Source organism: Leishmania mexicana, chromosome 4, assembly GCF_000234665.1.
Source record: "Leishmania mexicana MHOM/GT/2001/U1103 complete genome, chromosome 4".
Taxonomy (NCBI): domain Eukaryota; phylum Euglenozoa; class Kinetoplastea; order Trypanosomatida; family Trypanosomatidae; genus Leishmania; species Leishmania mexicana.
The window spans coordinates 321,687-337,482 of NC_018308.1; the positions used below are offsets into that span (position 1 = coordinate 321,687).

At 64.2% G+C, this 15,796-nt stretch overlaps 4 protein-coding genes across 4 annotated transcripts; all 4 read right to left on the bottom strand.

The window, feature by feature from the left end:
• Positions 1–1,417: 1,417 nt before the first annotated feature.
• LMXM_04_0890 (conserved hypothetical protein) lies at positions 1,418–5,125 on the bottom strand (the record flags this gene model as incomplete). Its single annotated transcript, XM_003871807.1, has 1 exon — positions 1,418–5,125. The coding sequence occupies one exon, from the start codon at positions 5,123–5,125 to the stop codon at positions 1,418–1,420; it is 3,708 nt and encodes a 1,235-aa protein (XP_003871856.1).
• Positions 5,126–7,920: 2,795 nt separating this feature from the next.
• On the bottom strand, positions 7,921–8,508 carry LMXM_04_0910 (conserved hypothetical protein; the record flags this gene model as incomplete). Its single annotated transcript, XM_003871808.1, has 1 exon — positions 7,921–8,508. The coding sequence occupies one exon, from the start codon at positions 8,506–8,508 to the stop codon at positions 7,921–7,923; it is 588 nt and encodes a 195-aa protein (XP_003871857.1).
• A 1,472-nt stretch (positions 8,509–9,980) lies between these two features.
• LMXM_04_0920 (hypothetical protein) lies at positions 9,981–11,723 on the bottom strand (the record flags this gene model as incomplete). Its single annotated transcript, XM_003871809.1, has 1 exon — positions 9,981–11,723. The coding sequence occupies one exon, from the start codon at positions 11,721–11,723 to the stop codon at positions 9,981–9,983; it is 1,743 nt and encodes a 580-aa protein (XP_003871858.1).
• Positions 11,724–14,326: 2,603 nt separating this feature from the next.
• On the bottom strand, positions 14,327–14,773 carry LMXM_04_0930 (uncharacterized protein; the record flags this gene model as incomplete). The annotated part of the gene is made up of 1 exon (XM_003871810.1): positions 14,327–14,773. The coding sequence occupies one exon, from the start codon at positions 14,771–14,773 to the stop codon at positions 14,327–14,329; it is 447 nt and encodes a 148-aa protein (XP_003871859.1).
• Between the last annotated feature and the right edge of the window lie 1,023 nt (positions 14,774–15,796).

The following is a 15,796-nucleotide window of genomic DNA, read 5'->3' on the forward strand; positions in this document are numbered from 1 at the left end:
CGTGCGAGCGAGAGAAGAAAAAAAGGCGAGGAAGTGACGGCGGCGACCGCCAAGACGAAGAGTCCCTAGTCGCTGCTGTGACGGCTGTCGATGACGCGAGCGCCATGTGCGGGGTCGGCGTTCGCGTTGGTGTCGGTTCATGCCACGTGTGCGCGGGCAGGGAAGGGGGCGGGAGGGGGGGGGGTCAAGCGGCGACGCGGGTTGGGTGCTTATGCGTTGCCGTTGTTGAAGCGAGAGAGAGAGAGTGAGGAGCGCGAGCAGGGAGAGGATACCCCTGAGAGCGCATCTACGCGTCCTGGCGTGTCTGCCCCACCCCCTCCTCCCTCCCCCGACTCGGATAGCCACACTGGTAGGCGTTGAGAGAGAGAGGCAGCAGGCCCAGCGAAAACGCGTGCGCCGCTTCACCCTTGGGTGTGCTTTCCTTCGGTTTGTTGCCTTGCCAGGCACCCACCCACCCCCCCCCCACACCCACACCCCCCACACCCACACCCCCCCCCCCACACCCCCCCCCCACACCCACCCCCCCCACACCCACACCCCCCCCCCCACACCCACACCCCCCACACCCACACACCCACACACGCACCCCGAGAGAGATGTATACAGAGGGAGAGGGCAACCCGAGAAAACAATGGGAGCGGGTGGGGGTGGGGGTGGGGGAGGAAGAGCGCAGCGGAAGCACGGTGAATGTCTCTACAGTGCCGCCACAGATACCCCCTCCATCACCCCAACACAAGACAAAAACGAAGAAAGCGAAGCCCACCAAACACCACCGCCACCCCCGCGTAGGGAGTCCATCACCACAGCCGTCGCCATCATCGGGGCGTTGTGGCGCATGACGGAGGCCGTCAAGGTCTTGGTGGTGGCGGCGATGATTGTGTGTGTGTGTGCGTGTGTGTGTGTGCTAGGGAAGGCACGACGGAGAGGGAGAGAGGGGGAGAGAGAGCGGGGGAGAAAGGGACGCTAATGCGGGCGCGGCGGCGCACGTCGACAGGGGACGGAGCACCACCGCCGATCAGCAGCGTCACCCTTTTTTTCCTGGCACATCTACGGAAAGCGAATCAAAGAATTGGCGCGTGAGCGGGAAAGCGCAATGCATGACACGGCAGCAACACGCACGCACGCACACACACACGCACACAGCCATGTCCATGACGAGGGGGGGGGAGGGGACATGATATCCCTTCGCTGCAGATAGACAGATACATGTGTACACATGAGCAGCAGCAGCGGAAAAAGAAGGCGCGCACAGACGACGAGAGCTACAGGGAGAGAGCGAGCGGGCAAAAGCGCGCCCGCGCACGCAGAACCGAGCGGCAACAGTACCTCTCACACCGCTGGCCGGCATACCCCCGCCCAGCCACCCCGACATCCCTCACCTCCCCACAGGCACCACACTGTCACCGTTGCCCGTCCGTCACAGGTTGGTGGAGGTGCTGAAGCGACGCGTCGTGCGCGTCGTTGTGCCGTGGTGGCCCGACTTGACATGTCGCGTGACCGTGGTCGCACTACTGCTGTAGTTGGGCGTCACATCACTATCTCTGTCCTCCGAGTCCTTCTCAGAGACCACTGGTGCCGTCTCTGCTTTAGTTGGCGGCATTGATGGTCGGCGGGCCGCTGCACCGATGCTGCCGTTGCCGTTGCCGTTCCCCGTCGTCTTCGTGGGAGGAGTGGGCATCCGTGGCTTGTGCGGACGATGAGGCACTCTCACGTTGCCTGCCGGTGTCTTCACTGAGGGCTGCCGCCGCTGCTGGCGCGAAGCGGAGGCGTTGCTGGGCTTGGAGTTGACGCTCGCTGCGTCCACCTGCTCGTCCTTCTCCTCCACGTACTCGACGTGGGTGCTACCGCTGACCGAGGCGGAGTCCGCCTCCCAGCGCGCGCTGCTCATGCTTTCACCAATGCTCACACTGACACTGCGGCTGCTCGTGTTCTCGCTGTCCGTGATGTTGCTGACCGGCACCCGCGTATAGGTGCGCACACGCCGCGTCTTGATGATCTTGTAGTCACGCGTCGTCTTCACCGTCCGCGGCTGCTGCGCCGCCTGCGGGAGCGCTAGAGGATACGCGTTGGCCGGTGTCGTGAGATACATCGGCATGCAAGACTGCTGGCCCTGGCCGTCGGAGCCGCGCTGATGTCGCTGGTCGTACAGCTGTATCGGCGCCTTCTGCTGCTTCGGTGGGTGGCTGCCGTTGTGGCTGAGTGCATGCGGCACGAGTTGCCCGCTCTCAGAGCTCGTCCGCGGCATTGAGGAGCTCTGGCTGCTTCGCCCACTGCTGCGGCGGTAGCCGAGTGGGGGCAGGAAGGCCGGACACCCGTTCGACTCCGTCTGGCATGCTGTGTTCGGCTCTACCAAGTCGCGGAACAGCTCCCGACGCGAGTTGTGGCGCACATCGGGCATATATGGCCGCGACGGCGCCGACGAGGACGGCTGAGCATCGCTGCCAGCGATGACCTCGCTTCGCGCCTCCTCCTGGTACGGCGCGTTGCCGTCCTCGTAGTTATCTAGCGGCGCCTCCAATGCGGCACCGCTACGGTGCGCTGGTGGTGCCGGCTGCTGCAGCGGAGCACCACGCTGAGCCGAACGACTCGGTCTATCGTCGAAGGCGTTTTCGGACTCGCGGGAGTTGTGCAGGTGCACCCGCGGCCTCTCTGCCTTCGGCGGCGGCCGCTCCGGCAGTGGGTTCTCAGGGGACTCGGCGGCACACACGCCGATCAAGGGGGTGTTGTCGCTGGGGTAGAGGGCGCTGTCGGCCTCTGAGCCTCCTGCGGGCCTGGACACCGAGGCGCAACGATGCCAGCTCGGCGGGAGCGGAGACGGCACCGGAGGCTGCCGCTGCCGAACCGACGCCGACGGTGGTGGCTGATGAGCAGGCGCGCGATGGGCACCTCTGCCGGGATTGCACTGCGTCGCCGTTTCGTGCCGCTGCGAGTGTGGCGATGCCGTCGCGGGCTGCCGAGAAGTCTGCGGTGGCTCTTCCTCTTCCTCGTGCCTCAGCGGCCACGCGGCCTCCGTCTGTTTATTGGCGTGTGGAGGTGTGCGGCGCGTCTGAGTCGTCACCGGGTGACCGTACGGCTGGACCTGTGTCGGCTGCTCTCGCCGCATCGGCGGTGGCCGCGTTTGCAGCTGAGGCTGCTGCTGCTGTGGCTCCGTAGGTGTGCGCTCTGCCCACGAGCACTCTCGCTCCTCATCGTACTCGTCCGCGTCGTCATCGGACGGGTACGGCGCCGGTGCTGGTTGTGGAGGGTGTGTAGGGTGGGTGGCGTGGCGTGGTTGCTGCTGCCGTTGCTGCGGTGTTGGCGCGCCAACATGCAGTGGAGCAGCCGGTTGCCCTTCATCTTCGAAGGGCTCCTCGTCTGTGTCGTCCTCTGCGCTGTCGACGAGGTCCTCTGTGATGGTCTTGGTGACCGTTGTCGTACGCACCGTCAGCACATCCCCGTACTCGGTGTGATGCACGCCCGTGTCTGTCTGGGTGTCTTGGGTAGTGCCCACGACAGTTGCGTTAGGCACCATCGTCGTGAACGTGTCACCGCGCTCCGCGTGCTCGTTCGGGGCGTAGCGGACGAGCGCGGTAGCGTTGTAGGGTGGTTTGCGTTCCTGGCGTGCACCCGGCGCGCCAGCAGGGTGGCGCGGGTCGGCGCTATGCGGGCCACGCTCCTGTGCAGGCACCGATGGCGGCACCACCGTCCACTGCTCCGGCTCGGCGACGCTGCCCTCGGCGGTCTGGTGCCCATAGTGTCCATCGTCGCCTCCGGGGCCACCGTACACTCCGTCATCGGCGTCGTCGCCAAGCAGCTCATCTGCGGGCATGTCGCCGACGTACTCGCGGAGGAAGTCGAGGTCCGGCATCGCGCGGTACTTGCGCGGAATGCGCTGGTGCCGCCGGACTGGATGCCCCAGCATGTCCTCCAGGTGCTGCATCGCTCGGTGCATCTTCCACGTGGCCTGGATCTTGGTGGCCATGTTGTGGCGCATCTGCTCCTCCAGCTGCCCCTCTAGCCTGTCGGCGCGGTGCATCAGATGAACCACCCACGGGTGGTCGTAGTCGTACGCGCTGCACAGGATGCCCACGCAGCGCCGCACGAGCAGCAGCGCGCGGCTGTAGAGCGCGAGATCCTCGTACATCTGGGCCAGCTCTATCTGGGCTGGGATGAGCAGCTCCGATTGCGAGTTGTGGCCAATCTGGACCACCTCGCAGCACCGCAGCAGCAGCAGCTCGCACGGCGAGGCGACCAGCTCGCGTGTCATGCGGCTGTGCAGCACAAACTCGTCCTCGCGGTTCCGCTGCGAGCTCTGCGTCACATGCGGCGCTCGCATCTTTACGCGCTGGAAGAGCGGGCCAGTCTGCCGCCGCGGCGGGCGTGGCGCCATGGATTTCAAGATGGCGTCGTTTAGGCTGAAGATGCTGCCTCCGCCAGACGTCATACTGCTCTCGAGCGAGCTCATGGACGAGTTCGCGTCGTGAGCGGTATCGCTGCCGTCGACGGCCTGCACCTTGGGGTGCTTGTGGTCAACGAAGGTGAAGCCTTGGTGGTCGCGCTCGTGGTCGTACCAGATGCGCGCCATCCCCACCATAGCCAAGACGTAGCGCTTCAGCACCATATACATGTCTGCGTCCTGCCGTGCAACGCGCTTCTCTGCTAGCGTGATAGCGCGGCTGTAGGTATTCTTGGCGTTGTCTATGTCCTCCTGCTGGTAGTAGACATCACCCTCCTTCTGGTACACCGTGACGGCCAGCTGATCGAAGCGGTCGTTGGGCACGCGTTCCAGGAGGGGGTAGCACTCCTGAAGCAGCCGCAGCTTCTCGCTCGGGCTGTCCGGCGGCACGGCGTCAGCCTGCTGGACCAGCTCCAAGACGCGCAGGGAGATCGGGTCGGCGTTGCGGGTGAAGGCCAGGAGGAGGTCCTCTTCAGTACCGACGTGCCCACGAACACGCGTGCCGCCGGCACTGCCGTTGCCATTCGTTCCCGGGATGCGCTGACGGCGCTGCAGCGCGGCCTTCTGCAGCGATGCAGACTTCGCCTCCGGGCTCTGCGAGCGAGCCTGGCGGTTCACAGAGGCCGCTGTGATGGCGGCAGGCGAGCGGAAGTTGGTGGCGGACGCTCGTGGGGCGGCGTTGACGAGCATCTTCACTCGTGGCTCCGTCGTCGGTGTCGTGGAGGAGGCGCGGGCAGGCGACGGCGACGCGGCAGGAGTCCGGCGTGGGCTCGACGCGGCGTTCCCCATCTTTGATGGCGGCGCTTCGCAGAGACGGGGGAGGGGGGAGGGCACGGGGGTGATGAAGAGGCGTGGCAACGACAGGCAGTCGAGCAGCTCCGCTCGTGGGACGTCCTCACCGACGCAGAGAGGGAGTGGGAGGGGGAGGGAGGCGAACTGAGTGGCGTCGAAACAATGAAGAAGGGGAAAATAAACAATGCTGAGGAAGGGAGGGGACGGGGCGGAGCCGTGAGTGGGTGGCGGTGACAGTGCTGGCGATCTCTGACCGCCCTCTTCCGCAGGAACACGAGGCTGCCGACCGCGAACACTCACGCCCACACACACACACAAAGTACAGACACGGCAAAGGCATGCGCCTATATACACGTGCACGCACACGCCTACGTGTGTGCGTGCGCGCCTGTGATGGACGAGAGCACTCCCAAGAGCCTTCCCCGTTGAGGGACAGCAGCGGTGTGGGGTGTGGGGGTGGGTGGGCCGACGACAGGTGGCAGTGATGACAGGGTGCGCCTTCCCTCCCTCCCTTTTTTTTGCTCACGAGGTGCGCGTCTGGCTGGCTGGCTGTCTGTGTGCGTGTATGTGCACACGCACAGGAGGCGGTGTGCTGGTGGGTGGGTTGGTGGGTTGGGGGGGGGGAGAGGGCGGCAGGAGTGCGGGTGGGCTGGGGGGGGGGGAGGAGTGCGGGTTATCTGTACGCGCGCGTGATTCGGTTGCGTAGCGCTGAGGCAACCATAGACACAGGTGCACCGACAAGCCATGCAGCCACACAACCACGCCCGAGGGAGACGCGGCCGCCAGGTACAAAGAAGGGGCGGGGAAGGGACGAGGGAGTTCGGTAGCAGTGCAGCAGAGTTTCTCGTGTGCCGTTGCGTGGGCCTTCCCTTCGCCAGTGAGGCAGGGCTAGGCAAGGGTGGCACGGCCAGAGAGAGAGGGAGGACCTAGATCACGGGGAGAGTGCGCGCAGACATCGGCGCATGTGCCTCACTCCGAGCGTGGACGTGCGGGTCGAAGGACCATGACCGCTGTGCTGTACTTCTCTGGGAGGATGTGCACACCCGCGCACGTGAACGACCACGACACCGAATATACAAAGTACGCCAGCAAGGCGAAGCGAAAGAATAAAGGGGAGTGCGTGCGTGTACGAGCGGGACGCGTTGGCGCCGGTCGTTGTGGGGGAGGGGCGGGCGGCTGACAGTACGCGCCTCTGCTCTATCTGCCGGTTGATGTGTGTGTGCGTGTCTGATGTGCGCGCCGATCGCTCTCGCACACAGACCTCGTGTGCGAAGAACGAGGTGGGTGGGGTGGGGGAGGGGGTAGGGGAGGCAACGTGGGGCGATGGGATAGCCGTGGTGGCGACTCTACACGACTTTTTCCATCCTTGACCTTCACCACGCCCATGCGCAACAAACCCTCCTCGCTGCAAGGACGCAAGTTGGGGTGGAAGTGTGGGTGATGGTGGTGGGGGAGGGGGCAGAGGAGCCGTGCTTGGGCGGCAGCGTTGCTTCGGCGACGGGCCGTCACGTAGTCCAGCTTCCCTTTTTCCCGTCGTTCACTTTCGCGTTGCGCCCCCGCTCCACCGAGGTGCCAGGCAGCCAAGCGGCAGCGTCAACCGTAGCAGGGGTGGAGGGAGGGGGAGGGGGTGCGCCTCACGGACGCTGCATCCCTTGCCGATTAGAAGACCCAGAGTGAGAGGCGGCTCTCTGTGCCAGTGCGTGCGTACGTCAGTTGTGTGTGTGTGTGGGTGTGGGGGAGGAGGGGGGAAAGGCTAAGGAACAGAGATGGCGCTGCGCGGGGGGCGGGTGGGGGTGGGGAGGAGTAAGAGCAGCGAGTGCACGTCCTCTGTTGGGCTGCTGCCCCCCCCGACTTCGCGTGTCCCATTCTCCACAACGTGCACAGCAGTGCAGTTGTGCACGACACGACACACATGTATGGGACGCGTTGGCACCGCCGTCCCGCCATGATTTGTTTTCGGCTTGTCTGCATGCGCATGGGGCTACGTCACCTCCTCTACCGTGCCCTCTGTGCGCAGCGTGCAAGCCGCAGCCAATACATTTGCGCCCATTCCGTGTTGATTAGCCAACGAACTCGTGCCTATACCCATTCTTTGACGTCCCTAGTCGTGCCTGCGCGCTCTTGCCGCTGTCATGCCCTCCGCAAGTGTTGCGAAGACGGTGATGACGGGTGGTGGTGAGGGTGGGGAGGAGTTGGGAGGGGGCATACCCAGGCAGATAGACGGAGAGGACAGGGGACTGTACAGACGATCCGGCATGCGACGACGAGGTACAGGTAAGTCGACACGCTGCAATAGACATGTGCACATGTGCGTGCTGTGAGCACGTGAAGGGTGACACCACACAGGACAGAAAACTCCAGGGTTTGATCGAAGGGGCGACCGCATGCAGACAGAGGAGGAGAGGGGACGACGACTATCGGCCACGTGTGCTCTGTTGCCCTCCAGGCCATGGGGTGGCTTGCGCGTACCTGCGTAGGAGCGTGCGTGCGCATGCCGACGGTGGAGAGCGTTCGATTTGGGGAGGACAAGGGCAAGCTAGCCGAAAGAAATGCCCCTGCGGAACCGGGTGACCTCCATGGCACGTGCTCACAGACCCACATGAGCATGCTCGCAGACAGCGCTCCATCGACTCTCCACCCGTCCACTCGCTCGCGAAGACCCACGATCGCTCTCCTCCCCCAAATGCCGTGGCCTAGCAGTTTAGGAAGTCAGCCCCCAGTAACACCTGCATCGCCACAAGCTGGTCCCGCTCTGAGGTGCGGTCCAGGTCGCCAAAGACGTTAGCTTCGTACAGGTAGTGCGGATGACTCGCTAGCGTGATCTTCACCACGAGAAACTCGGCAACACGCATCAACGTGCTGGACTCGAGTGAGCGGATTGGCACGTTAAGAAGCGGCGGCACACATGACGACGGCGTGGCAGGCGGCGACGTCGACAAGAGTGACGGTGGCGGCGACGTCGACAAGAACGGCGGTGGCGGTACACACTCCACGTTGCTGGGGAATACAGCGGCGTAGCTCCGATAGATGGCACCATTGGCCTGGTGGCTGGCCCCGGCCTCTTCGATGTCATCCTCGTCCTCAATGATGGGAATCGGATCGTCCACCTTTACCTCAGCACTGGCGTGCGCCTTGTTGGCGACACTGCTGCTGCTGCTGCTGCTGTTGGGCCTTGCAATGCGGAGCTCTCCTTGATGCGCATCACTTTCTACCGAAGGGTACTGCTCCTGTTGCTCATGCGGTGGCTGGCCCGCGGGCGAGTTGCTCTGATGCAGCTGCATCACGTACAGACCTTGAAGGATGCCATGGAGGACACGCGACCCCGCCGCGGCGGCCACAGGGAGAATAACACGCTTGCCGTCGTGGCTGCGCAGCGAGATGTAGCTAAGCGGCTTGACGGCCGCCGTCGAGGCAGCGACAGCAGCGGCGGCAAGCGTGCTGGCGCGCGAGTTGGCCATCGGTGCCGTAAGCAGAGCGGTATCAGGGAAGGCGAGGAGGGGATAGCGACGAAGACAATGGGATCAGGATCGAGCACCTGCACTCTGTGTGCGCGCGTGTGTGAGCTGCGCGATGGCACGGAGGGAGGTCGAGAGACAGAAGGGAGGGGGGTGGGTGAGTTGGCGCTGCGACACACGCGCGCGTTGCCGCAGTGAGAGAAAGGGAGATCGGGGCATCGTGCACGGTGGCTACAAGTAGTGCGTGCCACGACAACTTGCTGGCGTGGGTGACGACCGTCGTCATACAGGGAGAGGAGGAAAGCGCAGCGGTGCCCTGCTCCCATCACCGATGCAGCGTACAAGAGCACTCGCCGATGTCCGTGTGCGCGTGTGTGCGGCGCTCTCCGCGCGGTTCCCCCGACAGGGAGGAGGAGGAGGGAGACTCTTCGTCTTCGCCGCCGCCGCTGCTGCTGGTGGGCACCTTTTCTTTTCGCTTCGCCTCTTGAACACGCAGACAGACACATCGAATCGCCGGCGCGCACGGACGCGAGACTGCGACATCGCCGCCCGTCTGACGTCCGTGCGCGCCTCGACTACACAAACTCTTTATCCACTCCAAACGGACGGTGCCCATTGTGCGCGTGAACACGCACGCGCACGCAGGACAGGCTGCGACAAGAGGGCCACGGTAACATGGACAAGATAACAGGGGGTTACACACACGCACACGCAGATAGAGGTACATGTGGGTCTACGCAGCTCTCATCCATCGAGCCGCCGCCCCCCAGCACCGTACCAACACAACCAGAGAAAGGGAGGAAGGATGCTGTCGGGGGAGGGGGGAGGGAGACCACACACGCACTGACACACACACACACACACACGCGGAAGCACAGATGTGCACACGGCGGCGGCGCCCATGAGAGGGGGGGGGGCGGCAGAGAAGGAAAGGGAAGGGCAGTAGAACGAAGGAGAGAGACGACCGTCGCCACGCCACGGGAGCAACACACACACACGCACACACACACACACACAGCGGTAAGAGGAGATCTTGAGGGCATCGTACCAGAGAACGCGTCGAGGCCCACGTGAGGGCGGAGGGATAGAGCGATTGTGGGAGGTATGATCGGCGAAGAGCCGCACTGCAGCACCCCACCGGGCGCATGTGTGTCGGTGTGTGGCACTTGTGCTTGCGGCAGCGGTGTGTGTCTGTGTGTGGGAGGGAGAGAGAGGCGTCGCGCAGGACACATGCGGCCACACGTCCACATGCCCCCTCCCCTCCCAACACACACACACACATACACGCCTGCCGTACGTTACACTTGGAGGAACACTGCAGCCTCCATCAGCCGTGCTGCGCGGTTCATCAACGCGGCTCGCTGCTCAGGCGGCAGCAGCCGTACGTTTTGGGGGTTGCCCAAGACATGGGTGCCGAGGTGCAGGTCCGTCGCCTCATCCGGCTGCAGTGAGCTGCGGACGACCATAAAGGTCGCCAGATCAACGAGGTCCTCGCTCTGCAGCTGCGGGAGCGGGTAGTTCGGCATGTTATCGACGCAGTTGCTGGCGAAGCAGGTGTACCGCGATCCGTCCTGCGCCACTTGGCGGTTTGCCATCCGTGTCACCTCCGCGTTCGGCGCTGCCCCGCCGGCCTGCCCAGTGTTCGTGTCCTCCGTTGTCATCCACAGCTCTTCTTCCTCTTCTTCCTCCCGACTGCTCGGCGTCGGCGAGTTGTTGTCGTCGGAGCTGTGACCCTCCTCCAGCCCCATCAGCACCGCCGCCTTCTCCGGGGGCGGGACGGAGTCGATCGCAGTCGCCGAAGCCGTGCCAGGCAGCATAGCCGCCGGCGCGACGGTCGTCGTCGTTACGGAGCGTTCAGACGGCTCGGCGCCCGCCGCGGCGGTGGTTCTGCAGGCGGATGTGCAGACTTCGTCTCCCTTTGCCTCATGGGCCAGAAAGATGCTGACGTGCGCGCGCGATTTGCCTGCGCCGCTTCCGCCCGAAACCTGCGGCGCGGCCCTCGGCTCCCTCGGCAGCGTCACGGGGGCCAAGCAGCGCGGTACCGTGGCGGACTGTCCTCGCAGCGACTCCAGCTCTTCGGCGTCGTCTACCTGTGTGTCTGTCACCGGAGCGTCGCTCGGGAGTTCGTCGTGAGGCACCAACGTCCTCAGCTGGATGTTCGCGTCGCTGAGGTGCTGCATCACGTACGCGGCGTACGTGCGCGAGGCCGCTGTCTTCACGCGAGTTCCCCACTGGCTGCGAATACCGCCGCGAAGCGCCTGAGGCGACCGACCAGCGTCCCGGCTTTTGACCGCCTCTGCCCTCCTCGTACCAGAGTCCTTGCCAGCGTCACCGCCTTCTTCACTTAAAGAACGCGCTGTGCGGTCCTCGGTGGCCATCGGATCCGACATGACGGAGGAGCTCAGTGAGTGCTCATCCGCGCCATCTGGAGAAGCTGAGCGCGCATGGGAGTGCTGCTCCAAGCTGTCGTCGTCATCCGCAGCTGTTTCGTGGGCCTGCTGCGGCTGCGGCTGCGGCGGCAGCTCTGCCAGCGACGAGCTGCGCGATGATTGCAGCACCGCTCCCGACTCCTCCCACCGACGACTGTCGTCTTGCCCGAGAGCGCTCACGTTGCAGTGACGGTGGCAGCCGTCACTGCTGCTCGTCACGGCGGATTCGCCCATCATGGCGGACTCGCACCCTGGCAAGCACAGCAGTCCCTGCAGCGTGTTGGCGATGAAGGTGGACTCGAACCCTGCGACCATTGGCATGATGACCCACTTTCGACCTTTGAAGTTGGAGTCCTTCCACCCGACATTGTGGAGCGCGATGTACGGGATGGCCATGGGTGGCACGCAACTGCTGCTCGTCGCGCTCGCGGCGTGGAGGTGAGGCTCGCCGCAGTGCGGACGTCGCAGGCTAGCGGTTGACGCCGTGCGCGCATCTTGAATCGTGATCGTCGCCGGCGGCGTGGGCTCCTCAGCCATCATCAGTGCGGGGTCGCGGCGGTAGTTGAACCCGGACAGAGATGGTTGAGGAAGCGGTGCTACCCCGTCCCGCATCGTCCGCGGCGATGGCGAGCTCCACTGCTCCTGCGGCGGTTGCTCCATTCCGTCGTTGGCTTGGGGTGGGGGCTCTCTCGCTCTGGTCGAGCTGTTCTGACTCGCGTTACCACCGCAGGTCGTCAGCGCGGAGACAGCGTGGTAGAGGCGAGGACGTGCGGATGCCGGAGAAGTGGCTCCGTTGATGTTGGTGGCGTGGTAGTGGCAAGGATGGCGTGCGTGCAGGTCGAGTGAGTGCAACGCGAGGCGCCGCCAGAAAATAGGACGTGGTACACAAAAAAACACGAAAGAAAAGCGAAACGACGGCGAAGAAGCACGAGGGAGGGAGGGGGGGGGGACGGCGAGCAGGTCAGCCACACCGCACACACACACACACACAGAGTTGCCCGCACGGTCTGCACGCCACAGCTAGAGACGCGCACGATCACGACGAGTGCGAGAGAGCGAGGCACGTGCGTGGGTGTCGGCGAGTGGTGGTGGGGGGGGGAGGAGGAGGAGGCGCGCGGATGTGGCGAAGAAGTAGCAACGACAAGAACGAAGAGCAGAAGGCGCGCACGCACCGGTTCTCCAACCCTTTACAATTTCGGGTCTGGCGTGGTTGCGATGTGCGCTGCGGGGGCCGTCGTCGTGCTGGCGCTGACGAACACGGACCCGAGACACACACACACACACACACGCACAAGGAGAGAGCGGGAGGGGGGGGCGGAGGAGGAGGAGTGGCGGCAGCGGCGGCGGTGTGCGTGCCTGCCTGCCTGCGTGCGTGTGTGTGTGTGTGTGTGTGTGTGCGTGTCCTGGCAGCAAATTTGCAAGAGATAAGGCGAAGCTACCAGAGCACGATGAAGGTACGAGGCGGAGAGGGGGCGCGGGTGGTGGTAGCCGGTGGTGCTGTGTTTTTCGTGTTGGGCTTCTTCGGATGCGTGTGTCTGCGTGTATGCTGCTCATGTAGCGCGCCTCCCTCTTCGCTGGCTGGCGTGCGGAGACCGTGACACGTGGGCGTGATTCCCCTCCCTCCTCCCACGGTACACGTTGCACGCGTGGTGCAAGGGTAGGCGACTGTGCACGAGAGTGGGGTCGAAGAGGAGGAGGGGGGAGGCCGTAGGGCTGTCTCTGTGTGTGTCGTGCGACGGCAGCGCGACCGGGAAACAGCTATGGGACGGACGTCTAAGGAGCCACACCTCCGCGGGCCGCCAAACTACAGACAGAATGAGGCCCCGCCCCCGCCCGCCACCACGCACGCACACGCTGGCAGGTCCGACACCAACCAACTCCAGGGCGCACACGACACTCGCGCCCTCACGCACGGCGATGATGATGGGAGTCGGGTTAGAGAGACGGCAAGGGTGATCGGCAGAACACAAAGGACGACCAACGGTCGGTGCTCCAGCCACAGAACAGCGGGAGCACGCTCAGCAGAGACAAGGCAGAGCAGCCGACCCGGAGATCTTGGGAGAGTACGTGGACGATGGGATGGCGAGGGGGAGGGGGAGGGAGACAGGAGTAGTTCTTGAGCAGGGGTCTCTCTCTGCGGCGGCGGCGGTTGCCGTTGTTGAAGGGGGCGATGACGACGTGGAGGCCGAGAACGATGCGCGAGATATTGCTGACGTGTGCGTGAGGTGTGTGTGTGTGTGTTTTGGGTGCGCGATAGCATACGGCAGTGATGATGATGAAGGAGGGGAGGGGAGGGGAGGCGGCGTCGCATCGAGATGATGTCGGATCGCATGCGGTGCGTGTGTGTGTGCACGCGTGCAACCATCATGGGAAAGGTAAAGGGATCGAGAGAGGGTGGAGGGAGACAGTGAGGGTGATGAGATGGTAGGCGTGGCGTGAGTCGTGGAGAAGGGATGCCATCGCTGTGATGTCTTGTGGACCACGGTTGCGCACGTCTAGCGGCGCGCTTTCATGGGACGCTCTGCCTTTTCTCTCCTTGACCATGCACACGCGCGTTAGCGTGTGTGTGTGTGTGTCCGTCTGTGGTGTTGCGAGAGCGCCCCAGCATCATTTGTTGGGCACCTTGCCACGTGATCGCCTCCCCTTCTCGAGGGCGAAGGCACCGCTACGCATCCAGGGATGGCGATACGGTCGGACGTGGCCGATTCCGGCATCTCTCCTTCCCTTTTTCTCTCCCTTCTTCGATCACGCACGCCCGCACGCACAAGACAACAGCGAGGCAAAAGACGAAAACGCGTCGAGAACAGAGCGAAGCGCATGTCGCCAGAGAAGGGAGCAGCACAAGACCGAACCCTCACACACGGCGACGGCCACTGCGACAACGACGACGCGAGTGAGGAGGAGGAAGGGGGGGGGGGCAGCGTAACGGCCGCCGACACCGGCAAGAGAGCATGCCTCATGCAGAGATACCCGCCATACACACGCGCAAGTTGCTACACACACTTTCGCTCTCTCTACATTGATACAACTTCCGCTGCCTTCCCGAAAGGCGCTACACGGCTGCCAAGCCAACCACAGTACGGCGGTGAGCCGCCCAAGCGACGCACACACACACACGAAAACATTCCCCGACATGATGATAAGGGGACTCGACACCGTGGCGTGCTGGCATCCATCTTCGCTGCATGTCAGTCTTTTTTTCAGCTGAGCGCCGCTCACCTGTCGGCAGACGCTACCTTCGCCCTGCGTGGGATGTACATGTCGGGGTCCTTGAAGACCGTCGGGTTCATGATATCCACCCCGCCTTCGGCGGCCACCTTCTTGCGCACTGTCGCCACCGCCTCCAGCAGCGGCGGGTGCCCCATCTTTTCATCATAGTCACGCAGCCACTTGCGGAGCTCGGCCTCGTGGCGGATGGACGTCATCGTTTCGCGCATCACCCACGTTGACTGCTTGTGACGCACGACGCACTCTCGCATGTCTAGCATGCGGCTGCGGCAGTCGTACAGCACATCCAGCTCTTGGCTCTCCCGCATGCATGTCATGAGCCGATTCCAGAAGCGGTGACAGTTGCTCTCGTTTCGGTAGTTGCCGCTCATGCCGGTGATGCCTGGCGTCATCATCTCGTCACCGCCACTCTCGCGAGCGCCATAGAGGGACATGATGCGCTGCTGTTCTGAAGCACGTGCCTGTGTGTGTCTGTGTGTGTGTGGGGGGGGGGGAGGGGTAATACCGCTGGGGGGAGGGGGACTGCTTCTACGACTGCTCTTGCTATGGCGCAGGAGGTGGAGGGGGGGGAGGAGGGCGATCAGGCGGCACAGACACGCATGCACCCACGCGCACTGTCACTGCCAGCCGACAGAACGAGGGTTTGTCCGTGGCCAAAGGATGGCTGGGCCGACTTGGGGTGTGTGGGGGGGGGGCAGGGTTGCAGAGAACCACGTGTCTGATGACACTGCACGCCAATCGCCGCCGTTGTGGGACGTCGATGTTTGTGTTGTGTTCGGTTTCGCACGGAATACGCGCGGCTACGCGAGGGAGAAGGCGATAGGCTTCAGACACAAAACAGAGGAGGACGGACGGACGGACGGACGAGGAAGAGGCGGAAGTGAACATGCGACACACCGGCTCGGCGGTTTATCGTGAGGGCACCGGATGAGGTTTCATCGACACCCCCGTCCCCTCGCGCGTAGGTTGTGTGGATGTGTGGGGCGGCGGGGAGAGGGTGCGGATACCGACACAGAGGGGGGGAAGTGCCCCGTTGGTGCCGGCAGTACCCGGCGAGCAAGACGCCTACGGAAGGACATAGCGGTGTGGCGCGGTACGAGAGCAGTCACCGCACTACCGCAGATCCACGACTCCCGCCCCATCGCTCCACACCTTATTCTGTGCAACTCGTGCACCCGGATGACGGGTGGGGGGAGGGGGAGGGGTGCGCACCTCAGCGCGTGGTGCCTCAGCGTCCAGTGCACACCCACTCCCTGGGTGGAAGCCGAGCAGCCCCCTCTCCCATCCTCTTGCCAGTGCCGGGCCACATCGCGTGGTGGCAGGGCCAGAGCGGCCGGCGGCCGTGCACACGCTTGTACGATCCGTATGATGGGCGAAGTGCCAGCGTGACTGGAGCGTGTCTCCCCGCCCCGGGCCCTCACACGGCCTACGGCTGCTTGGCCCCACGCGGATAGGGG